Raw genomic sequence first — 21,463 nt, 5'->3', positions numbered from 1 at the left:
ATCGGCTTCTGTGGCCATATTGCACCTCCCAAGGGTTTTTGCAGTACTTTGATCCAAGCCCGAGGCGGGAATCGAACCCGCGACCTTTGGGTTGCCGGGCAGGTACTTTACCCACTCGGCTAGCCCGGTCGGCTGTTGTTGTTAAGGACACTACTGACACTATGCTGCTGCAACAGGATCTAGAAAGTTGAGCAGATGGGCTGAGAGGTGGCAAATGAAGTTTAACATTGACAAATGTAAAGTACTACATATGGGAAGAAGTAACCCCCAGATAACATATCAACTCTGTGGTCCTTTCATTCTCTACCACTGACAGTGGTAGAGAATGAAAAGGACCTGGTGGTAATTGTGCAGGCAGATATGAAGTTTTCTGAGCAGTACAGAAGGTCTGCAAGAGTAGCTCATGGTGTCTTGTCAATGATATACAGGAATTTTTCTAGCAGGGATAAGGGGGTGATTATCCCCTTATATAAGGCAATGGTCAGGCCACACCTTGAGTACTGTATACATGGAGGCCTCATTTTAAGAAGGATGTAGAGCTGTTGGAATGAGTACAGAGAAGGGCAACAAGATTAGTGAATGGAACGAAGGGTTGTTCTTCCGAAGAAAGGCTTCAGTTTTGCAGATTGCAGTGTCTGGAGACTAGGCACCTGCAAGGTGATCTGATTGAGGTGTATAAAGCCTTGAATGGTTTGAGCATGTTCAATGCTGATGGGATTCTTCCTCTTGCTCAGAATAATCACCTGAGAGGGCACAAATTCAAACTGAGGAAATACAGTTGTAGGATAGATGTGCGGAAGTTCGCCTTTAGCCAGCGTGTAGTTGGTTGGTGGAACAGACTTCCATCTTTTGTTGTGGAAGTTGGTAGCCTAAATAAATTTAAGGTTGAGCTGGACAGGTATTTGGAATGAATGGAGGGGTAGAAATGGGAGCGATTTTTTTTTTTTTGACTGATGCTGCATAAGCTTGCTTTCTTGTATCGTATGCCTCTACTAATGCTAATGCTCTTCTCTGCACCCTTTCTAACAAATCTATGTTCTCCTAAAATGAGGTTTCCAAATCTATATGCAGTATTCAAGATGTGGCCTAACTGCAGTCTTATACAATGGGATAATCACTTATTTGTCCCTGCTGGCAAAGTTTCTGTATGTAGCTGATAGAACCACATAAGTTGTTCTAGCAGCCTATTTGCATTGTCCAGAGAAAATTTCATGTTGAACTGTACAATTACCCATAGGTCTTTTCTAGGATTTCCACTACCCAAATGCATTTACTGATATTACCTTGCATCTATCAATGTTAACCTTTAGTTGTCATGCTTCAGTCCATCTACTTATTTTATTTAGATCTCCTTGAAGTAGCATACTCCAACTACTGTTATCAATTACTGTGCCCACCTTTGTATCATCAGCAAACTGGACATCAGAAATGAAATACATAAATCAAAATCATTACTAAATATCGAAAATAGTAAGAGGCACAACATCAACCATGGTACCTTTGTTCTCTGAGACCTCTTGTTAATACATGAATAAAACATATGTAATATTTTTCATTTTATATGGAATGCTTTTATTAAATCAGTACAATTACTGACTCAAAATAAGTACAATAAATAGAAGTTTCAAAATAATACATATAGCTAATGAGGCTGGATTTAACAGGAAGCAGTGGAGAAATTGCAGCATAACCCTGAAACCTTAAGGGTCCTAGTGAAACAAAAATGTTCGGGCAATTAAATCAGGGCCTGGAAAAATTTGTGCCAGGACCCTTGGGATTTATTCCAGCATTGAGCTAGGAATATATGTGAAAAATAACTGATAAATCATCTGACTCAAAATAAGTAAAACATAAAAAAATAAATCCACATCCATACAAAGAAAAGATTCAAAATAATACAAGTTAGCAAGGCTGTATTTAACAGGAAGTAGCAGAACAGAGCAATTGTGCCAGGGACCTGAATTCTCGAGGGTCCCAGTGAAATGAAAATGTTCAGGCAAATAAATATATCTTTTGCTATTATAAATGCACGCCAGAGTCTCAAATCTGAATTTCATCTATTCCTTGCCTTCAGTTCTGTTTATTTTATATTTTTAATCAGTACCCATGCTCGTTATACTTCCCATACTGGGCTGTTACCTGCTATTTATGCAAAAATGGCATACATTACCAAAATCTTTAAAAAATTTTGGTAATATACATGCTAACAAAAATTAATAATGAAAACTCTTAACATATTAATTTGCTTATTTATAAATTATTATTAGTATTCCACATAGTTCAAAAAAAGGCTTTTTCTGTACCAGACAAAAAAATAAATATATACACTCAGTTATCAGTGAATTATGATCACCTACCTAATAATGTGTTGGGCCACCATTTGCAATGGATAACAGCTGCTATTTGTCTAGGCACTAACGCCACTAGATGTATGAAGATGTACATAGGGATCTGCGGCCATGCTGCCTGCAAGGCTTTCTACAGTGTCGGAATAGATGATGAATGCATGTCTACACGCCTTACTTCCCATTCTAAAACATTCCACAAGTGTTCAATTGGATTGAGGTCAATCAAGATGGGTGATATCTTCACTGTGCTCCTAGAACCACTCGTGTACAGTGTGGGTCCAATGACATGGCACATTATCATCTTGGATGATCCCATTTCTGTCCAGGAAAAAATGCAACATGGCAGGGTGCACACAGTCACCTAAGAGTTGCCGGTAGACCTCACCACTGAAACAGTCCATATGCACCAGGGGTCTTAGTTCTCTTGTCAACAAAACATGCCCCATATTAAGCAACCACCACCACCTGCTGGATAGTGGGCACCATGTACGATGGGTCTTGCACTCATGATGCTCTTGCTTGTGCCACACATGAAGGCATGTTGCACCAGGTACTGGGACTTGTCTGACCAGTACACTCATTTCCAGTCCTCCATGTCCAACAAGCATGTTGACACCCCAGCACACCTTCAACGATGATTCAACAGGAGGAGAGGGTGTTTCTTGGGCCATCTTCTGTGGACTCCCATACACCTGAGTGTGTGGTGCATTGTCATTTTGAATATTGTTCTTGCATTCCCCACACTGTATTGCAATGCTCAGTGACCTGCCATTTGGCCCATACAACATGCTGCACCCTTGCTCAACACAAGCATCCATTTTGCCTAATCCTTTAGAGTTCTGTCAGCAGGCAGTGGTTTGACCCATTTGACACCATTCTTTGTACACCTTAACCATTGTGGACCATAAGCAACCAATAAGATGTGCCATTTCAGATATGGAAGCATCCAACACAAGAGCTCCCACTATGCTCTTTTGAAACTCTATAATATCTTTACTACTTCCCATTACTACTACTTTATCACTTTGACTTGCATGATCAGATGCAAATTACCACTGCTTTATTGTACAAAGCTATTCAGCTTTTATACTGTGAAATATGTAACATAGGTCATTACAGATGAGGTGATCATAATTCAGTGATCACAGAGTATATACAGAGTGTATTATAAAATGTGGAACCCACTTCAGGGATGGATTTAGGACTTAAAAACAATAAAAAATTTTAATATAAACATAGGTCTCATTTCACTTTGTTTCTAAGTTACAGTCATTTTTTTTCCCTCACAATTCTTTCCAGAGTTAGCAGCACAGCTGGCCCCATTCAACTGTTTACAAACAATGCTCAATATTTCATAGAGGGCCTTGATATAGTCATATAAACAAGATCCCATAATGTTCTTTGGGTGATTTCAGTTAGTTATCCTGATGAGGGAGAACTACCTGACATTTGGAGCTTGTTATTAACATTCTGATACTGTGCATTTGCTGTGATAATGGAGGCACATTCAAATTGAGAGGTGGCAGATGTGCATCTCATGTATAGACTTACTAGATGCACTGGAGTCAAGGCAAGTCACTTCATGGGAGAAATAAGACCTTTCAGAGAATACATGAATGTCCTGCAGAAACTGATTCATTTAGAAAATGAGTTTCAGATGGTGGTAGATCATCAGCATCCGAACAGCAAATCTGACAGACATCTGCAACTTTCTGAGAGGCTTGTTTGTTTGTTATTTGGATTTTAGACTTTTTGAGAGGGCGAAGAGGTCTATGATGAAGTGTTTGCAGGCTTATATTCAGATGCATGGTGGTCATTTTGAACATTTCCTGTAAATATAAGCAGAACAAAAAAATGGCTGTAACTCGCAAACACGGCGAAATCAGACCTATGGTTGCATGAACTTTTTTTTATTGTTTTTAGGTCCTAAATCTATCCTTGAAGTGGGTCCCACATGTTCTGATACACCCATGTATATATTATATATACTTTATTCCTTATTTTATTTTTTCTATTACTACAGGGCGGCCACTGAAAGACTGAATGATATAAAACAAAAATAACTTTTACAAACACGTTTTTTTAATTTTTTATTATTTTATTTGGAAATATAATTAATGGATTTTTTTAAGTATTATGTGTGAAAAACAACATCCCTCAAATGACCACCATTTTCCTGCTCACAAATACAGGCTCTTTCCACAGCATTTTCCATGACCTTAAACGTCAGATTTCGGCTCGAATGTTCTTCTTAAGTTCTTGAATTGTTCAAGGTTTATTTACATAAACCTGTTCTTTCAAGTAGCCCCACAAAAAAGAAGTCTGGAGCTGTCAAATGAGGTGAACGCGGAGGCCAGACAAATTCAGCATTTTTTGAAATTATTTGTTCACCGAAAATTTCTCGCAGGAGGTCAATTGTCGTCCTGGAAGTGTGCGCAGTAGCTCCATCCTGTTGGAACCATACCTCCTGATTATCTTCGACCGCTGGGCGTAAAAAATTTATTTTCAAGCATTGTCCTATACAGGGCCCCGTTGATTCTTTCTGGCTGACCTTTCTCATTTTCAAAGAAATAGGGGCCGATAACTCTTTCAGCCATAACACTGCACCAAACAGTGTATTTTTGGGGATGCAATTGATGTTGATGTAATTCCCTGGGATTCCCAGTACCCCAAAATCTGCAGTTTTGTTTGTTGATGTACCTGTTTAAATAAAAATGGGCCTCATCACTCATTATCAAGTTGTTCAAAAAGTTTTTGTTATCTCTGGCTAGGTGTTGAAATCAAATGGCGTACTGCAGAGTATCTTGGGGTAGTAAAGCTTGGACCATTTGGATCTTGTATGGAAACATTTTTAAATCCAGTTTCAGAATCTTCTGAAGTGATGTTCTGGCGATGCCTAGTTGAGCAGAGCGACGACGGGTAGAGGCAGATGGATCCTCAAGGACACTCTGCCGTACAGCTTCCACCGCTGCATCAGTGCGCTTAGGACCTCTTCCCGGAAGATTGCCGACTGATCCAGTTCTTTCAAACCGGGTGATTAGGTTCCGAATCATGTTCCGAATTTGCTCTCTTAGTGGTTAATACCATAACCTTTTCTGTGGTACTATTACAGATCAACTTGTATCTGTTGTGGGTGTTAGCACTTTTCATCTTTTCAATTACAGGCATACCTCGGTTAACGTTACCTCTGATAACGAAGCTTCGATATAACAAAGTCGGCAATTTCAAGCCCCATTTAACATAAAAAAATATTCCAGTTTAATCACCTGAAATCTAAACAAACTGAAGAAATTACGGAAACCTTTGGGGCTTCTCGTGGTTGGTTTGAGAAATTTAAAAAAACCGGCCAGGATTCATAGTGTAAAATTAACAGGAGAAGCTGCAAATAAGTTTCCAGAAAAAACTAAAGGAAATAATTGAACGTGAAAATTTTCCAAATTTGGTGTTCAATGTTGACGAAAGCGGTTTGTTCTGGAAACGGCTACCAACAAAAAGCTTCATTTCTATTGAAGAAAAATCAGCTGCTGGGTTCAAAGCAGCCAAAGACCGTTTAACATTACTCTTTGGATCAAATGCCTCTGGCGATTATAAATTAAAATTGTTATTAGTTTACCATTCAGAAAATCCGAGGGCGTTAAAAGGTAACATAAAAATGAATTTACCTGTAATATGGAAAGCAAACAGAAAAGCGTGGGTTACCAAGGAGTTATTTACTGATTGGTTTGTTAACCACTTTTGTCCTGAAGTAAAACGGTATTGTCAAAAAAAAACAACTTTGAAGAAAAAGCTCTTTTGTTGTTAGACAATGCTCCGGGACATCCTACTGATCATAACATGTTGGACACATGCATTCCTGTCAAAGTTGTGTTTCTTCCAGCAAACACAACTTCCCTGATTCAACCATTGGATCAGGGAGTAATAGCATCATTTAAAGCTTATAATCTGCGTTGAACATTAAGCAGTTTAACTGAACTACAGGATAAAGAGGAAATGACAGTTAAAACTTTTTGGAAAAACTAAACCATTAAAAACGCAATTGAAAGCATTGATAGTTCTTGGAAAGAAGTCACTAAGAAATGCTTAAATGGAGTTTGGCGCAAAATATGGCCAGAAGTTGTACTAGAAGAAGAAAATAACATCCAAGAAATTAGAAATGAAGTTATCCAGATGGCTCAATCAATAGGTTTCGAAAATGTCGATGAAGAGGATGTTAGAAATTTATTGAATGCAGAAGATTATGGTTTTTCAGTGGAAGATTTAGAAAACCTTGTTAGCAACGAAGACAAAGATAATGAAGACGAAGTTAAAGTTCCTGCCGAAAAAGTGTTAACAACCAAAGATTTAAAAAGGTGCTTAAATGACATTGAAAACGTTTTAAATTTTTTTAGTGAAAATGATCCTGATTTAGGAAGAAGTGTTATTGTTAAGCGATCAGTGTTAAATGCAATAACTCCGTATAGGCAATTGTTAAATGAAAGAGAAAAAAAAGCATAAGCAATCAATTTTAAAATGTGATTTCACTTTGTATGTAAGTTGACTGTTTATTTAATAAAACTTTTCTTTGTTCGAAAAAAAAGCTTTTCATTTTCTTTACGTAGGAACGTATCCCTATTCTGGCCATAGTATTTTTACCTCTGAAAACGAAGTTTCGCTTAACGAAGTAATTTCGTGGAACGCATCCTATTCGTTATTCGAGGTATGCCTGTATATAATAATGTGTCTAAATAAGAATATTTTATTATTTTAATATTAATTTCATTGGTACATAGCATGTATTTTATTATACTGGTGCCTGAAATTTGTTTAAACAAGCTATTCTAGCTTTCATCCTTCTAAGAAAACAATTCTGGAATGGCATTCCAGCACATTTATTCTCCAAATATAAATGTGCCCAGTGAAGCAAAGTATCAATTTCAAAACAATTTTATATAATTACTTATTCTATAAGACTAAAAGAACTTTTATGCAAATTAGTTCCTCAAATATTTATAATTTTTTTTAATGTGTATCATAATTTTTATTTATTTGTGATAAATAAAATTGAAGGCAAGCAGGTATAAACAGTTTGGAGAAAGAGATGCTTTACTGCATGAGTAGCAAACCAAAAAAAAATTTATTAAGGTTAAAAGAATAATTACTCTGATGAGCAAACAGTTATACATGAAGTTTGAATTTTAAGGTTGAGGTAAAAATATAAAACAACTCAAAAAGTGACTGTAATACAAGTATTACAGTCTGCCTTTCAGAAGATTTCCTTCTAGTGATTAACACACAAAAAAAAATTTTTTAACAAAAAACTCTGCAGTTCTTACATAGTCTGAATTCTTTCTAATCTGGTGCAGTGACATATCTATTTTCAAATTCTTTATTTATTTTAGTTCCTTAAGGAGTTACTAATAAAAATCAATTTTTATTAGTAATTCCATAATGAGTTAAAATAAATAACTTTTATTCAACACCATATAATAAAACAACACATTAGCTACCTGTTTTTTCCAGATGAATAAGTCAATCTACTGGTTAATCCCCCAACTTTTAACCTGCAAACTAAATTTTCAACCTTTTCTTCCAGACAGTGACAACGGAGATTAATTGTTTTAACTTTCTTTTCAATAGTATCCAGCCTCTGAAGAATTGCTTCCTGTAACATCTCCAGTATTTGCTAGCAATTAAAAATAACCATATATATTTCAATTATAATAAGTAATGACAAAATGGTAAACAAAATTATTCATATATACTAACAAGTAGAGAGAATTCTTAACAGGACGGCTGGTTATTAGAATGTAAGCAAAACTTCAAACAAACTCAGTCTATCATTTTTGAAATAATTTATTTTCATTTTTTTTAAGAAAAAAGCTATTTAATCCATAAATTCTATTCCCAGTAATAAGCTTTCTCATTTATGTTTATAACATTGTCATTTCATAAGAATTTCTTTTTTTATTTTTTTTAATAAAAAACTTGAAAAAAAAAAAAAAAAAAACCCTAAATGTTCACCATTAGATTTCATTCTATATAATAACAGATGCAATTCTGAGACTGAACTCATTCATCCACTCAATGCATGATATAATTTATTACTATACAGGTTAAAACAATCATTGAAATCTATTGCCACACTATTACTCAAATGGCTGAATTGAAACTGTCTTAAGTTAGACGAAAAAATGACCCTATCTCATTCAGTTACATAATTTCATAATTAAAAACTCATTACAGTGGATTCCGGTTATTTGGGATAGCTGTTTATTTGGGGCAAATCTTAAAATACAGAACCCAATCGAGAAAATAGCCAGAGTTTACTTCGCTTAGTTGGGACAACATGCTGTTTAATCGGGGCAGGAGACCGCAGCACTGGAGATTACCCTATGATTGTCTCCAGCCGTACCACGTGGTTCGATCGGATTTCTGGAGGTCACTACCATAAAACAATTAGCAGTCACCTGTTTATTGGGCTTTTCTGTTAGTGTAATCTATCATAAATGGATAGTAAACTCGATCTTATTGAATTTGTGATAATGCCAACAGTTGGAATTCTGTGGGTTATTATGGTGAAATGTGTTTACACTTCCATGGAATCTTCAATCATATAAAAAAAATTAATTTTCCGAATCTTCTCTTCATTCCTATTTTCTCACTTGTGCATATCGTGTTACTTGCAATTTGTGTGTGCCGTGTTCTTTGTTATTGATGGCTTATTTTTTTACTGTTTTAAATTTTAACCACCACCCACAAATGTCAGTGAACAGAAATGTCAACTAGTTAGTATGTACATATTAATTATTCCGATTATCACGTATCATTTAATTTTTTAATTGGTAAGATAATAAAGGGTAAATTTGTGCTTAATATATCTTTACTTTTATAGCCTGTGGATAATATTCCTTCTGTTTTTGCTAATTAGAATCACTGTTTAATAGAATTAAAATTCAATTCACAAACATGATCACAATGACCAGTGCTTACTACACATTGTATAGTGAATGGTACTTTACTATGGTGACTCCATCGTAATGTGATTTGATTGTATAGTGAACCAATTGTAAAGCGGTGGTCCATTGTATTTTTAACTTTTTTTTACGTGAAACTTCGGATAATTGGGGCAGCCACTTAATTGGGCCAAAATGCACTAGTCCCAAAGTGTCCCAAATAACCGGAATCGAATGTACTTTAATTTTAGCTACTATCAAATTTTGTTACTCACCAAGTTCTTTCAATTGATATATCTTTTTGTACATGCTAAACTTAAAGGCAAGACCATGGAAAATTATGTTCAAGAATCATTTTGATAATATATATATATAATAGTATTGATTAAGTACTAAAGTAAATACAATTCACTTGATCATTACGCAACACAACAGCAACCCTCAAGGCAGAATGTGCTGGTCCCACAGGAACTAGTAGTTGTTGGTGACTCTATTGTCAGGGAAACGGGGAACATGCTTTGTAAAAAGGATAGGTGGAACAGGACCAGGGTATGTCTGCCAGGGGCAAAGGTTGAAGCGTTGTAGAGCAGATATCATCTTTTAAGGGCACAAAAGGTGATATTGTTGTACACGTTGACACTAATAATATTAAGAGTAGGAGACCGGTGTAATTACTTAACAACTACAGGTCACTGTTGAAAAAAAGCCGTGAATTAGGATTGAATTTGAAAGTGTCTGCAGTTCTGGCCAGACACGATAGGAGGGAGTATATGATGACAGCCTTGTCGAGCAATTCGGCCCTGGAGAGAGAGAGATCGTGCAAGGCTCAAGGGGTAGAATTTTTCTAGGCCTGGTCTGTGCTTGTTAACAGGAGAGACTGCTTCTACGGGGATGGGATATACTTAAATAGAAAGGGTGCAAGAATATTTGCTGATGCTATCGAGGCAGTATTAGGTGGGTCGGAAAACTGCTAGCTTGGGGGATTCAAGGACTAATAGATTAACAGTAGCCACTGACAGAGGTGAAAGTGATACTTGCACTGCTTCTATTAGAATGAGCAGCAGCCTGAAAAAAAAAAAGATGCATGGTATTTCAGAGACTGCTGTGTGTCATTGTGGTATAAGTAAACACGTGGGTTGGGTTAGGGTAGCTAAGAATAGCAACAGGTGCATGTATACTTGCATATACACCAATGCTAGGAGTTTAGTAAACAAATTTGATGAATTTGAGGTATTGCTCAAAACATCAAAGGCAGATATTGTTGGGATATCAGAGACGTGGTCACATACACAGATATAAGGAATGCAGAACTGGAATTTGGGGAGTACAATGTGAACAGGAAGGATAGACATGATAGGAACGCAGAAGGGGTTATGCTACTAGTTAAGAAACACATAAAATCCAAGGAAGTGAAGCCAGTCAACATCGCTGGACAGTGCAATGTCGAGTCAGTTTGGTGGACATAAGCATTGGGAGATCAAAATTGAGAGTAGGAGTGTGTTATAGGCCTAATGACTCTGGTTAGTATAATAAGAAAGTGTACAGGGAAATAGAGTGAGCCAGTAAATCAGAGAGTCTTATAATGGAAGATTTTAATTTCCCAGATATTGACTGGAATTTGGGGGTTCACTCACACACTAGCAAGGCTTTTGTGGATTTTTTGGATGATTGTTTTCTACATCAGCATGTTTGGGAGGCAACTAGAGGGAGTAATACTCTTGATCGGATTATCAGTAGTGATTCTTCATGTATTAAGAATCTGCAGATAAAGGAACCACTAGGTGGCAGTGATCACAGTGTGCTGAAGTGGGATTTACTCAAAGAGGTAACTACCTTCATGGGTAAAGGGAAGTGTTTTTGCTTTCGTAAAGGCAACTACGGTGGTCTGAGACAGTATTTAAATTCTATACGGTGGGACCAACTGATGATGTTACCAACTCCAAATTCAAAATGGGAAGCATTCAAAGAACTTATCTTGGAAGCTACTAGGCTTTACATACCAACTAAGAAATATTGCTCAAGGTTTAGGCCTAAATGCATGTCAGATAAACTAATGAGATATATGGTAGAGAAGAAAAATGTATGGGATACATAAAAATCAATGGGTGACATGGAAGCCTATGATAGATATAAGCTGGTGTGTAACTAAGTCACAAAGGAGATTAGGCAGGCAAAGCCAAATTATGAGAATTTTTTGGCAAAGGATGCTAAGAAAAGCAGCAAAGAGTTCTTTCCCTACGTAAACTCTAGAAGGAAAGTGATGAATCAGATTGGTCCACTGGATATTGATGGTTCAACTGTTTATGATCCTGCTCAGGTGGCTAACAAAACTAAATGAGTATTTTGCTTCTACATTCACACATGAGGAGTTATTCAGGAAGGGGAATGCCATAGATGGAGTAAACACTGGCAGTGAGCTAGATGATCTTGTAATAATTGAGAGTAAAGTGGAGGAGAAATTGTTGAAGATAAATACAAGAAAGGCACCTGGGGTGGATGAGATCTATCCAGTTATATTAAAGGAGGCAGCAAAAGAAGTAAGCAATCTGTTAGCCATAATTATGAGAGCTTCCATGGACTCAGGGGAGGTACCCATGGACTGGAGATGTGCAAATGTGACCCCAATTCACAAAGGAGAATCAAAGGGCAACACAAATAATTATAGACCTGTTAGTTTAACTTCGATTCCAGGAAAATTAATGGAGGCACTGGTTAAAGAAATGCTGCAGGATCATTTAGGCAAGACTTCATTTATAGCTCAGACACAGCATGGTTTTATTAAGGGAAAGTCTTGCCTGACCAATTTGATTGGATACTATGATGTGGTCAGAAAGGAGCTGGATGCAGGGAATAACTTTGATATATATTTGGATCTTAGAAAGGCTGTTGATACTGTTGCACATGGAAGACTGCTGCACAAATTGGAGAAGTGTGACATTTGAGGCAAATTGCTGCTATGGATAAAAGGATGGTTGAGTGGGAGAAGACAGAGAGTGGTAATCAATGGACACTGCTCATCGTGGACTAATGTTATTAGTGGAGTCCCTCAGGGTTCAGTATTGGGTCCATTGTTGTTTCCTGTATTTATAAATGATATTGATGATGGTATATCAGGCTTAATGTCCAGGTTTGCAGATGATATGAAGTTAGGCAGGGTTGTTAATGACACTAATGACAGAAAGCTGCTGCAACAGGATCTAGAAAAGTTGAGCAGATGGGCTAAGAGGTGGCAATTGAAGTTTAACATTGACAAATTTAAAGTACTACATATGGGAAGCTGTTGTTGTTGTTATTTGGTTTTTAGGAGCATTAGCAACTAAGGCCATATTGCTCCGGGGATATGCGATGGTCATTCCCTGACCTTTCCGCATTATCCGTATTTGGTGGTCACGGGCTCAAACCCCGGGCTAATCAAGAAGTGTGTGCTATGGAATCACCATATGGAAAGCAGGAACCCCAGAGTAACATATCAACTCTGTGGTTCTACAGTGACAGTGGTAGAGAATGAAAAGGACCTGGGGGTAATTGTGCAGGCAGATATGAAGTTTTCTGAGCAGTGCAGATGGTCTGCAAGAGTAGCTCATGGTGTCTTGTCAATGATATACCGGAATTTTTCTAGCAGGGATAAGGAGGTGATTAACCCCTTGTATAAGGCAATAGTCAGTCCACACCTTGAGTACTGTATACAGGTCTGAAGGCCTCATTTTAAGAAGGATGTAGAGCTGTTGGAACGAGTAGAGAGAAGGGCAACAAGAATAGTGAATGGAACAAAGCATTGCTCTTACGAAGAAAGGCTTAAGCTTTGCAAATTACAGTGTCTGGAGACTAGGCACCTGTCAGGTGATCTGATTGAGGTGTATGAAGCCTTGAATGGTTTTGAGCATGCTCAATACTGATGGGATTCTTCCTCTTGATCAGAATAATCATTTGAGAGGGCATAAATTCAAATTGAGGAAAGACAGATGCAGGACAGATGTGCGGAAGTTTGCCTTTAGCCAGCAGGGTAGTTGGTTGGTGGAACAGACTTCCATCCTTTGTGTGGTAGTTGATAGCCTAAATAAATTTAAGTCTGAGCTGGGCAGGTATTTGGAACAAACGGAGGGGTGAAATGGGAGCGTTTTTTTTTTTTTTTTTTGGCTGATGCTGCATAAGCTTATTAGCAAGCTTATACAGCATCAGACAAAAAAAAAAAAAAAAAAAAAAAACCCCACCCCATTTCACCTATCCATTCACTCCAAATGGTTGTAGACCAGTTCTTCCTCAAATTTATTTAAGTTATCAACTTCCACAACATCAGTAAAAAGACTTCTTTAACCAGTGATTTGTTCCAGCATTCAGCTACCCACTGGCAAATTTCCTCACTACTATTCATCTATTCTATAATTGTCCTTCCTCAATTTAGGTTTATAATCTGAGCAAGAGGAAGAATCCCATCAGCACTGAGCCTGCTCAAACCAATCAAGGCCTTATACACCTCAATCAGATCGCCTCGCAGGTGCTTAGTCTTCAAATGTTGCAATCTGCAAAACTTAAGCCTTACTTGGTAAGAACACCCCTTTGTTCCCCTCACCAATCTCGTTGCCCTTCTCTGTACTTGTTCTGGCAATCCACATCTTCCCTAAAATGAGGAGACAAGACATGCATGCATGCAGTACTCAAGGTGTGGGCTGACCATTGCCTTATACAAAAGGATCATCGCTTCCTTATCACTGCTAGAAAAATTCTAGTATATCATTGACAAGACCCCATGAGCTCCTCTGGCAGCCTGTCTGCACTGCTTACAAAACTTCATATCTGACTGTGCAATTACCCCCAGGTCTTTTTCATTCTCCACTACCCTGAGTGTATTACCACACGGTATGTTACTCTGGGATTACTGCTACCTATATGCAGTACTTTGCATTTGTAAATGATAAACTTCAGCTGCTAATTCACAGCCCATCTCCCCAACTTTTCTAGATCCTGTTGCAGTAACAAACTGCCATTATGTAATTAACAAACAGCAGTTTCCACTGATTATCATTCTCTGTCGTCTCACACTCAACCATCCTTTTATCCATTGTAACAAGCTACCCTTATTGCCATATAGTGCTCTAATTTATACAGTAGTTTTCTATGTGCAACAGTATCAAAAGTTTTCCTGAAATACATGTATATGATATCACTGGATGCAATTATTTTTTGCATCCAGTTCCTTTTTGACTAGATCACAGTATCCAATCATATTAGTCAAACAAGATTCCCCTTAATAAACCCATGCTTTTTCTGAATTATTATTGCAGTCTTGTCAAGATGATCCTGCAATGCTTCTTTAACCAGTGACTCTATTATTTTCCCCAGAACGGAAGCTAAACTAACAGGTCTGTAATTACTCCTGTCACCCTTTGATTCCAATTTGTGAATTGGGGTTACATTTGCACATCTCCAGTGCATTGGGACCTTCCCCGAGTCCAAGCAAACTCTCATAATTATGGTTAAGAGTTTGCTTACTTCTGTTGCCGTCTCCTTTAATATAACTAGATAGATTCCATCCACCCCATTAATTTCAATAATTTCTTCTCCACTATACTTTCAGTTTTTACCAAATTATTTAGCTCACTGTTTGTGTTTAAAAAGCTTTTGTCCTCTATTTCCCTACAGAATTCCTCATGTGTGAACGTAGATGCAAAATACTCATTCAATTTATCAGCTATCTGAGCAGGATCGTCAACAGTCAAACCATCAATATCAAGTGGACCAATCCGATTCATTCCCCTCCTTCTAGAGTTTACATAAGTAAATACATGTTTGCTGTTTTGATTTGCATCCCTTGCCAAAGATTCCTTTTAATCTGCCTTCAATTGCCTAACCTCCTGTGCAACTTGACTACCGACTAATTTATATCTACCATAGGGTTCTGTATTGCCAGATAATTTTTATGCATCCCATGCATTTTTCTTTGGTGTCTCGAGTCTCATTAGTTCATCTGCCATCCATTTGTGCCTAAATCTATACTGTAATGTTGAACAGCATTTCTTAGGTCATATGAAAAGCCTAGTAGCTTTCAAGATTACTTCTTTGAATGATTCTAATTTAGAATCTGCTGTTGGTAACATCATCAGTGGGTCTCAGAGTATAGAATTTAAAAACTGTATGAGACCACCACTGTCACCTTTATGAAAGCAAAACCCCCTTCCCTTTACCCCTGATCGTAGTTTCATCTTTAAGTAAATCCCACATCAGTACACTGTGATCACTGCCACCTAGTGGCAGTGACCCTGGCATGCCCTGTACACCCTGGAGCACCTCCTCGTGGCTAGGGACAGGAGGCAGGGGGCAGTGAACAAACTCGTTTTATGCCCCATGCCTGCAAAGATGCCAGGAGTTGGCAAACAACACTCAACAGAACAAACACACCACTCTACCCACACTGCCGGCATTGGCACATGCCTCATACACTACAGTGGCAAATGGGAGAACCCCCACTGACCACCATGAAATATAAACACATTTTTATTTTGTCCTTTCTGTACACATTGTACTCCCCAAATTCAAATTCTGCATTCTTTATATCTGTGTGGTACCACATCTCTGATATCACAACAATATCTGCCTTTGATGTCTTGACCAGCACTTTATTCATTATATTTATTTACTATACATATACATATGTGATAATGCCAATATTTAATTCCAATTAAAGAGTGAAAGAGTCATTATTGCGCCTGCATCCAAGTTATTAGATGCTTCCACTTCAAATAATTGTTGTGAAATACCTTGTATGCATTTACTAAAATTAATAGTTAAATTGAGGGAAAACTTCTATTCCATAACAGTTTTCCTCAAAATTTCAGGCATCCCTGAACTTGAATGCAGGCTTCACAGCTTAATATGATATAGACTTTTGAGAACAATTTCAAATTTCTGCAGTGGTCTAAAACAGTTTTATAGCTTTGGCTTATTTTTGGTTCTGAGGTCTGGAATGGCTAACATGGAACACTGTTTTCACATCTGGTATAGTTTTCCTAAAACTTCTCTTAAATTCCCATACTCTATTCAAAAGAGGGCAGTCAAGTTAATTAATGATTCCTCAATCGACTCTCTATCACCAAGACCTTCAGTTTCAGCAATGTAGCTTTTCCTATAGATATTTCCACGGACACTGTTCTTCTAAATCAGCATCTATAATTCCATATCTATCTTCCAAACCAGTCTGAACATGTGCCTGAACTAGTCAACATTCAATTACAATTCAACTAAAAATCCACTGAAACAACTTTTTCTCTTCATCATTTTCCCTTCTACTTCTGTTGTTTGGAACAACCTTCATTTGTATTTACTGAAAATTACAATACAAAGAAATTCAATACCAATATAAGTGTCTTTTTCCTTCTCAACCTTTAAAACAAAACTAGAATATTAGGTTCTAATACCTAGTAATTGGGGTCACCATTAAAAAAAAAAAAGTTTGAATTGTCAGAAGAAGCTAATGGGGCATCTGTACCATTAAAGATACGAATTTTCAAGTGGTGCAAACAATTTCCTGAAGGAAGAGACATTCACAAAGATTCTTGATTCAGCAAACTGACAATAATGAAAACTGTTGAAAATGTGTGAGCACTTGTTTATACCAGTTATTTCAGTTTTTTTGCAATTACCTGCACTGAAGTAGCACCTTTATTTCTTAATTATGTTGCAAAAACAACAATTACCTGAAATGGTGGTTGCTGAAATGGAATAGACATGACTAGAGAATCCACACTGAATGAAACCATAACTTCATTTTTGGCAATATACAAATCCGAACGATCTCGATCATCAAGGATTTTAAACAGCTTATCATCTATTATGCCTGGATTTTAGGGTGTACTATATGTATTTGTGTCTTTTGCCTAGAGGATTCCTAAGGGTTCCCTCATATTGCACTACTATGTCACTGTAATGATTAGCATCTCGGCTTAGCTTAACCAGATGTGTGTCATGTCATGTTGCTAGTGTTGTGTCTGACCACTTTATAGCCAGGAATTTGTCATCACCTGGATTGGTAGCTTTCTGATTCTCATTCCAGATGTGAGATGCCAGGCCAGGTATGTCCTTAATCTTGCCCTCAGTCCACCTACTGGAATGGAAGGAAGGCCAGGTATATCCTTAATCTTGCTCTCAGTCCACCTACTGGAATGGAAGGAAGGCCAGCTTAGAAAGAAAGGGAAAAAAGATGTTTTATGTGTAAACGTATTTGACGACACCTACTAAATTTCGAACAGCTAGAACCGAAATCACGAACAATGTAATTTATGCTAACACCTGCTGCTTACTCTACCGAATCAACGTTTAGAAGAGGTTAGGCCAATAGCCTAATTACCCATTTGATTGTAGCAATTTGCAGAATAGTATGATTGCAACAATACAGGTATTTATACTATTACTGTTGGATCATGTTACTCTCTCATGTTCTGTCGCAAATTACACATGCAGTGCTATGAGATCTGCAAGAAACGATGTGCATAATACGCTATCGAAACTATGACTTGGCTCAGGATCTCAACGAGTACAAGCGCGAGATGGTAACGCACATCCCATTTTGCAATGAGGAAACAGAGATACTGTCAGAGATGAAATATGTCAAGATCTATGATGACAATGAAGAGCTCATACTAGATTGTAAATTGTATGAATTGGACTTCGACATTCGCAAAATGATTGAAATATGTAAGACGATGTGTCAAGACAAGAACGACGTTTACCCCTACAAAGCATGCAGTAATGACCTGCATAGCCTTGTAACATGACTGTGAGAAGAAGACCCATTTCAAAAATTTTACAATTTTTGCAGTCACAGCACAATTGCAAAGAAATGCGAAAACTTGATGACCAACGAGGACTTCTGCAACTTCAATGAAAATGGCCAATGACAAGCAAAAGATTCTATTCATACACATAATTTGGAGTATGTTATCTCCCAGTTGTGAACCAATTCAAATATTCTTGACCGGCCCAGCTGGTTGCAGAAAAACATTTATGATTTGCCTCTTGATGGAAATATACAACCGCTTCAGTAATACAGATGGGTACTGTAATGCCTGCATTACATGCGCTTAAGGCTGAAGCGCATGTAATGTAATGGTCTTGGATGTGCTCAGAGCTGGCATAAACCAGCTCTGAGCACATCCAAGATCACAACCCTCAAAATATCCATTTCTCTAGTTACCAAAAGGTTTCTGTGAGAGGTGGCAATGGTTAGTCCAAAGCCACCTAAGTGGTATGCCCCGAATCATAAATGTTTTTCTGCAACCAGCTGGTTTATGCCAGCTCTGTGCACATCCAAGATCAACTCTCAGGATCCTTTGCTTTAAATGCTTTACTTTACTTTAAATTTTGCAAGGTATCCATTTCTCTGGTTGCCAAAACGTTTCTACCATGGGTGGCAATGGTTGGTCCAATGCCACCTAAGTGGTATGCCCAAAATCAAAAACGTTTTTCTGCCACCAGCTGGTTTATGCCAGCTCTGAGCACATCAAAGATCACCTCCCATGATCCTTTGCACGATCTCCTCTCCCAACTCCATTTTTCTTTGTTATGAAACAGAGAAATTTCCACGTCATAAAATTGTGACAAACTGATTTTACTTTTCCAAAATTTAGTGCCACCAAAGATATTTACACATAAAAAAAAAAAAAAAAAAAAAAAAAAAAAAAAAAAAATGGTTTTAAAAGTTGAAATGGGAATAATACAAACAGGTGGGTCCTGGGGTTTATAGTGCAAATAAGTAGGAGATTGAACATGAAGTAGTTGGGTAGAAAGTTTGAGGCACACCCCAAAGAACATCATACATGCCTGGAACTGTATGTTAGCTGGGCACCTACTTCTAGTGAAGAGACAGATGGGAAGAGGGTAGTACCAGCCCAAACACCTATCCAGGTAGATGGAGGATTAACCCATCCTTATTAAGTATATTGAGGGGAATGGAGTAGTACCAATGCATTTCATATTGTGAGTGTAGTGTGTGTTCTGTATTGTATGCATGTGTGTTCTGGCATGGATTCAGGTATACTCACATAACCAAAGAACTTGTGGCCAGACAAGGATGCATAGAGATGGGTAGAGGATAGAACAGGGGAAATATCTCCATGGAAGTGGGTAGAGCATGAAATGCAATGATATCCCACATCCAAGTACAGGTGTCGATGACAGAGGAGGAGGGCCATGGTGATGGAAGCCTCCTCAACAATTTATGTTGAGGGAAATGGACCATAATCTGCCATGCTGGTCCAGTGCGGATTGGCAGATCGACCATATTTAGCAGCCAGGAGCTTGAACCCTGGTCTACTCAAAGAGTGTGTGCCACTGCACTCCTGCTATGACCACTCAGCTACAGAGGACTACTCAATCTAACTGTTACATAGGACTGGACCTGGTAGCCAGATGTCACACTGGCTTCACAGTTGAAGTTAAGTAGTGCTCTGTCCTGCTGAAAATAAAACTGACTGCAACTAAACATGATTCCAACATAATGCAGCAACTGAAAATATCATTTAGCATTCATTATTCTTTCCGGGACTATTATCCACAAAATAGTTTCCATGCATTACTGCACCACACTGTTTCTCTCTCTCTCTTTCATGCTAGTTTGGTCACATGCTTTAACAGTGACACCCTGTGCAAAGTGCACTAGCAGTTTACATATCCATCCAGGTGGAAAACTGTCTAATCACTTAACACAGTATTATCTGCTAGGTTTATTTTGGAATAAAACCATTCACAAAACTGATGTTGTAATCCGTTCATACCTACGCAATTATTATAGAAAATGTACGAATTCACTACTCGCGTGGTTTTCTATAATTGCAAAATAATAGCTGCTTTTAACTCAGTTTTTTTATGGTGACTTCAGAAATGTTATTTTTTTCCTATCACATACCGTTTTTCATAAATCACTTAAATTGACTTCATGAGTTATGTTATTGAATGTATTAAGTTAGGAGTAAATGTTTGTGTAATCCTCAAGCAAAGACAAGATATTACAGAATTTGTAAAAAATGTGTATTGTGCTTATTTTGGAGTGAAACTCAGTGACCAAGATAAACAATGGGCTCCACATAAAGTTTGCCATTTGTGTTCAAGCATTGAGATTGTAGAAAAATGGCAAAAGGAAAGCTATGCCATTTGCAAGTCCCATGATTCAGAGGGAGCCTACAAACCACTGTGATGACTGTTACATTTGCTAGTTAATGTACAGGGATACAAGGCAAAGAGTAAGAAGGGCATCATATATCCTAATATTCCATCTGCCATTAGACCATTCCCACATGGAGATAGCCTGGTGATTCCATGTCCTCCACTTATATTGGAGAATGTTCTATCCTCTACACATCTGTAGCAGCAGAGAGTGCTGAAAATAAAGCTTCTGAAGTCTACATGCCCAGAGGCATTGATCCAGCCCTCAACTGTTTTCACAGTATGAATTCAATAATTTGGTGAGAGATTTAAATTTACCAAAGGAATCTGCAGAACTCTTTGGTTCTAGACTTAAGTCAAAAAATCTTCTAGCACAATGGGATGTTTTTCTCACAGTACTGACACAGAGAACAAGAAATAGTCCCCTACTTTTCTGAGAACAATTCTATGGTTTTTTGCAGTAATATAAATGACTTAATGAACTATTTATGAATTAGTTACATCCTACACAGTGGAGACTTTTTATTGTCTCATCAAAGAGGAGTCTATAAGGCATGTGTTGCCACAACGGAAATAAATATGGGTCAATTCCAGTAGCTCACTCTATGCATTTGAAAGAAACATATGAGAACTTGAAGGAGTTGTTGACAAATGTTAAGTATGAAGAACATGGTTGGTTGGCCTGTGCTGATTAAAGTGACAGGCATATTACTTGTGCAACAATCTGGCTACACAAAAATGCCTTACTTTTTTACAAGTGGGACAGTTTGGCAAAGAGTAAGCATTGGGACATCAAGATTTGGCCAAAGAGGAGCAGTCTGTTGCTTAGATCAAAGAACACAGTTCATAAACCACTGGTAGACCCCCAAAACTCCTCCTTGCACATGAAACTGGTTTTATGAAATAGTTTATGAAAGTTTTACCTCAGGAATGTCCCAAGAGAAGCTAAAACAAGGTATTTTCGTTGGACCTCAAATTCACAAACTGACGAGGGACCAAGATTTTGTGGGAACTATGAATAAAAGAGAA

At 37.7% G+C, this 21,463-nt stretch overlaps 1 protein-coding gene across 1 annotated transcript in view; it reads right to left on the bottom strand.

The window, feature by feature from the left end:
• LOC150082851 (protein BANP-like) overlaps positions 1 to 21,463 on the bottom strand; it is a 175,395-nt gene that overhangs the window by 134,825 nt on the left and 19,107 nt on the right. The window contains exon 4 of the mRNA XM_090378299.1: positions 7,835 to 8,010. Within this exon, the coding sequence (XP_090234425.1) occupies positions 7,835 to 8,010 (176 nt within the window). The remainder of the gene's footprint in view (positions 1 to 7,834; positions 8,011 to 21,463) is intronic.

The sequence above is a fragment of the Mastigoproctus giganteus genome, chromosome 7 (assembly GCF_048544385.1).
Source record: "Mastigoproctus giganteus isolate SK-2022 chromosome 7, ASM4854438v1, whole genome shotgun sequence".
NCBI lineage: Eukaryota > Metazoa > Arthropoda > Arachnida > Uropygi > Thelyphonidae > Mastigoproctus > Mastigoproctus giganteus.
Note: the sequence above shows the minus strand (reverse complement) of the source record. Positions and strands in the feature narration are given on the sequence as shown.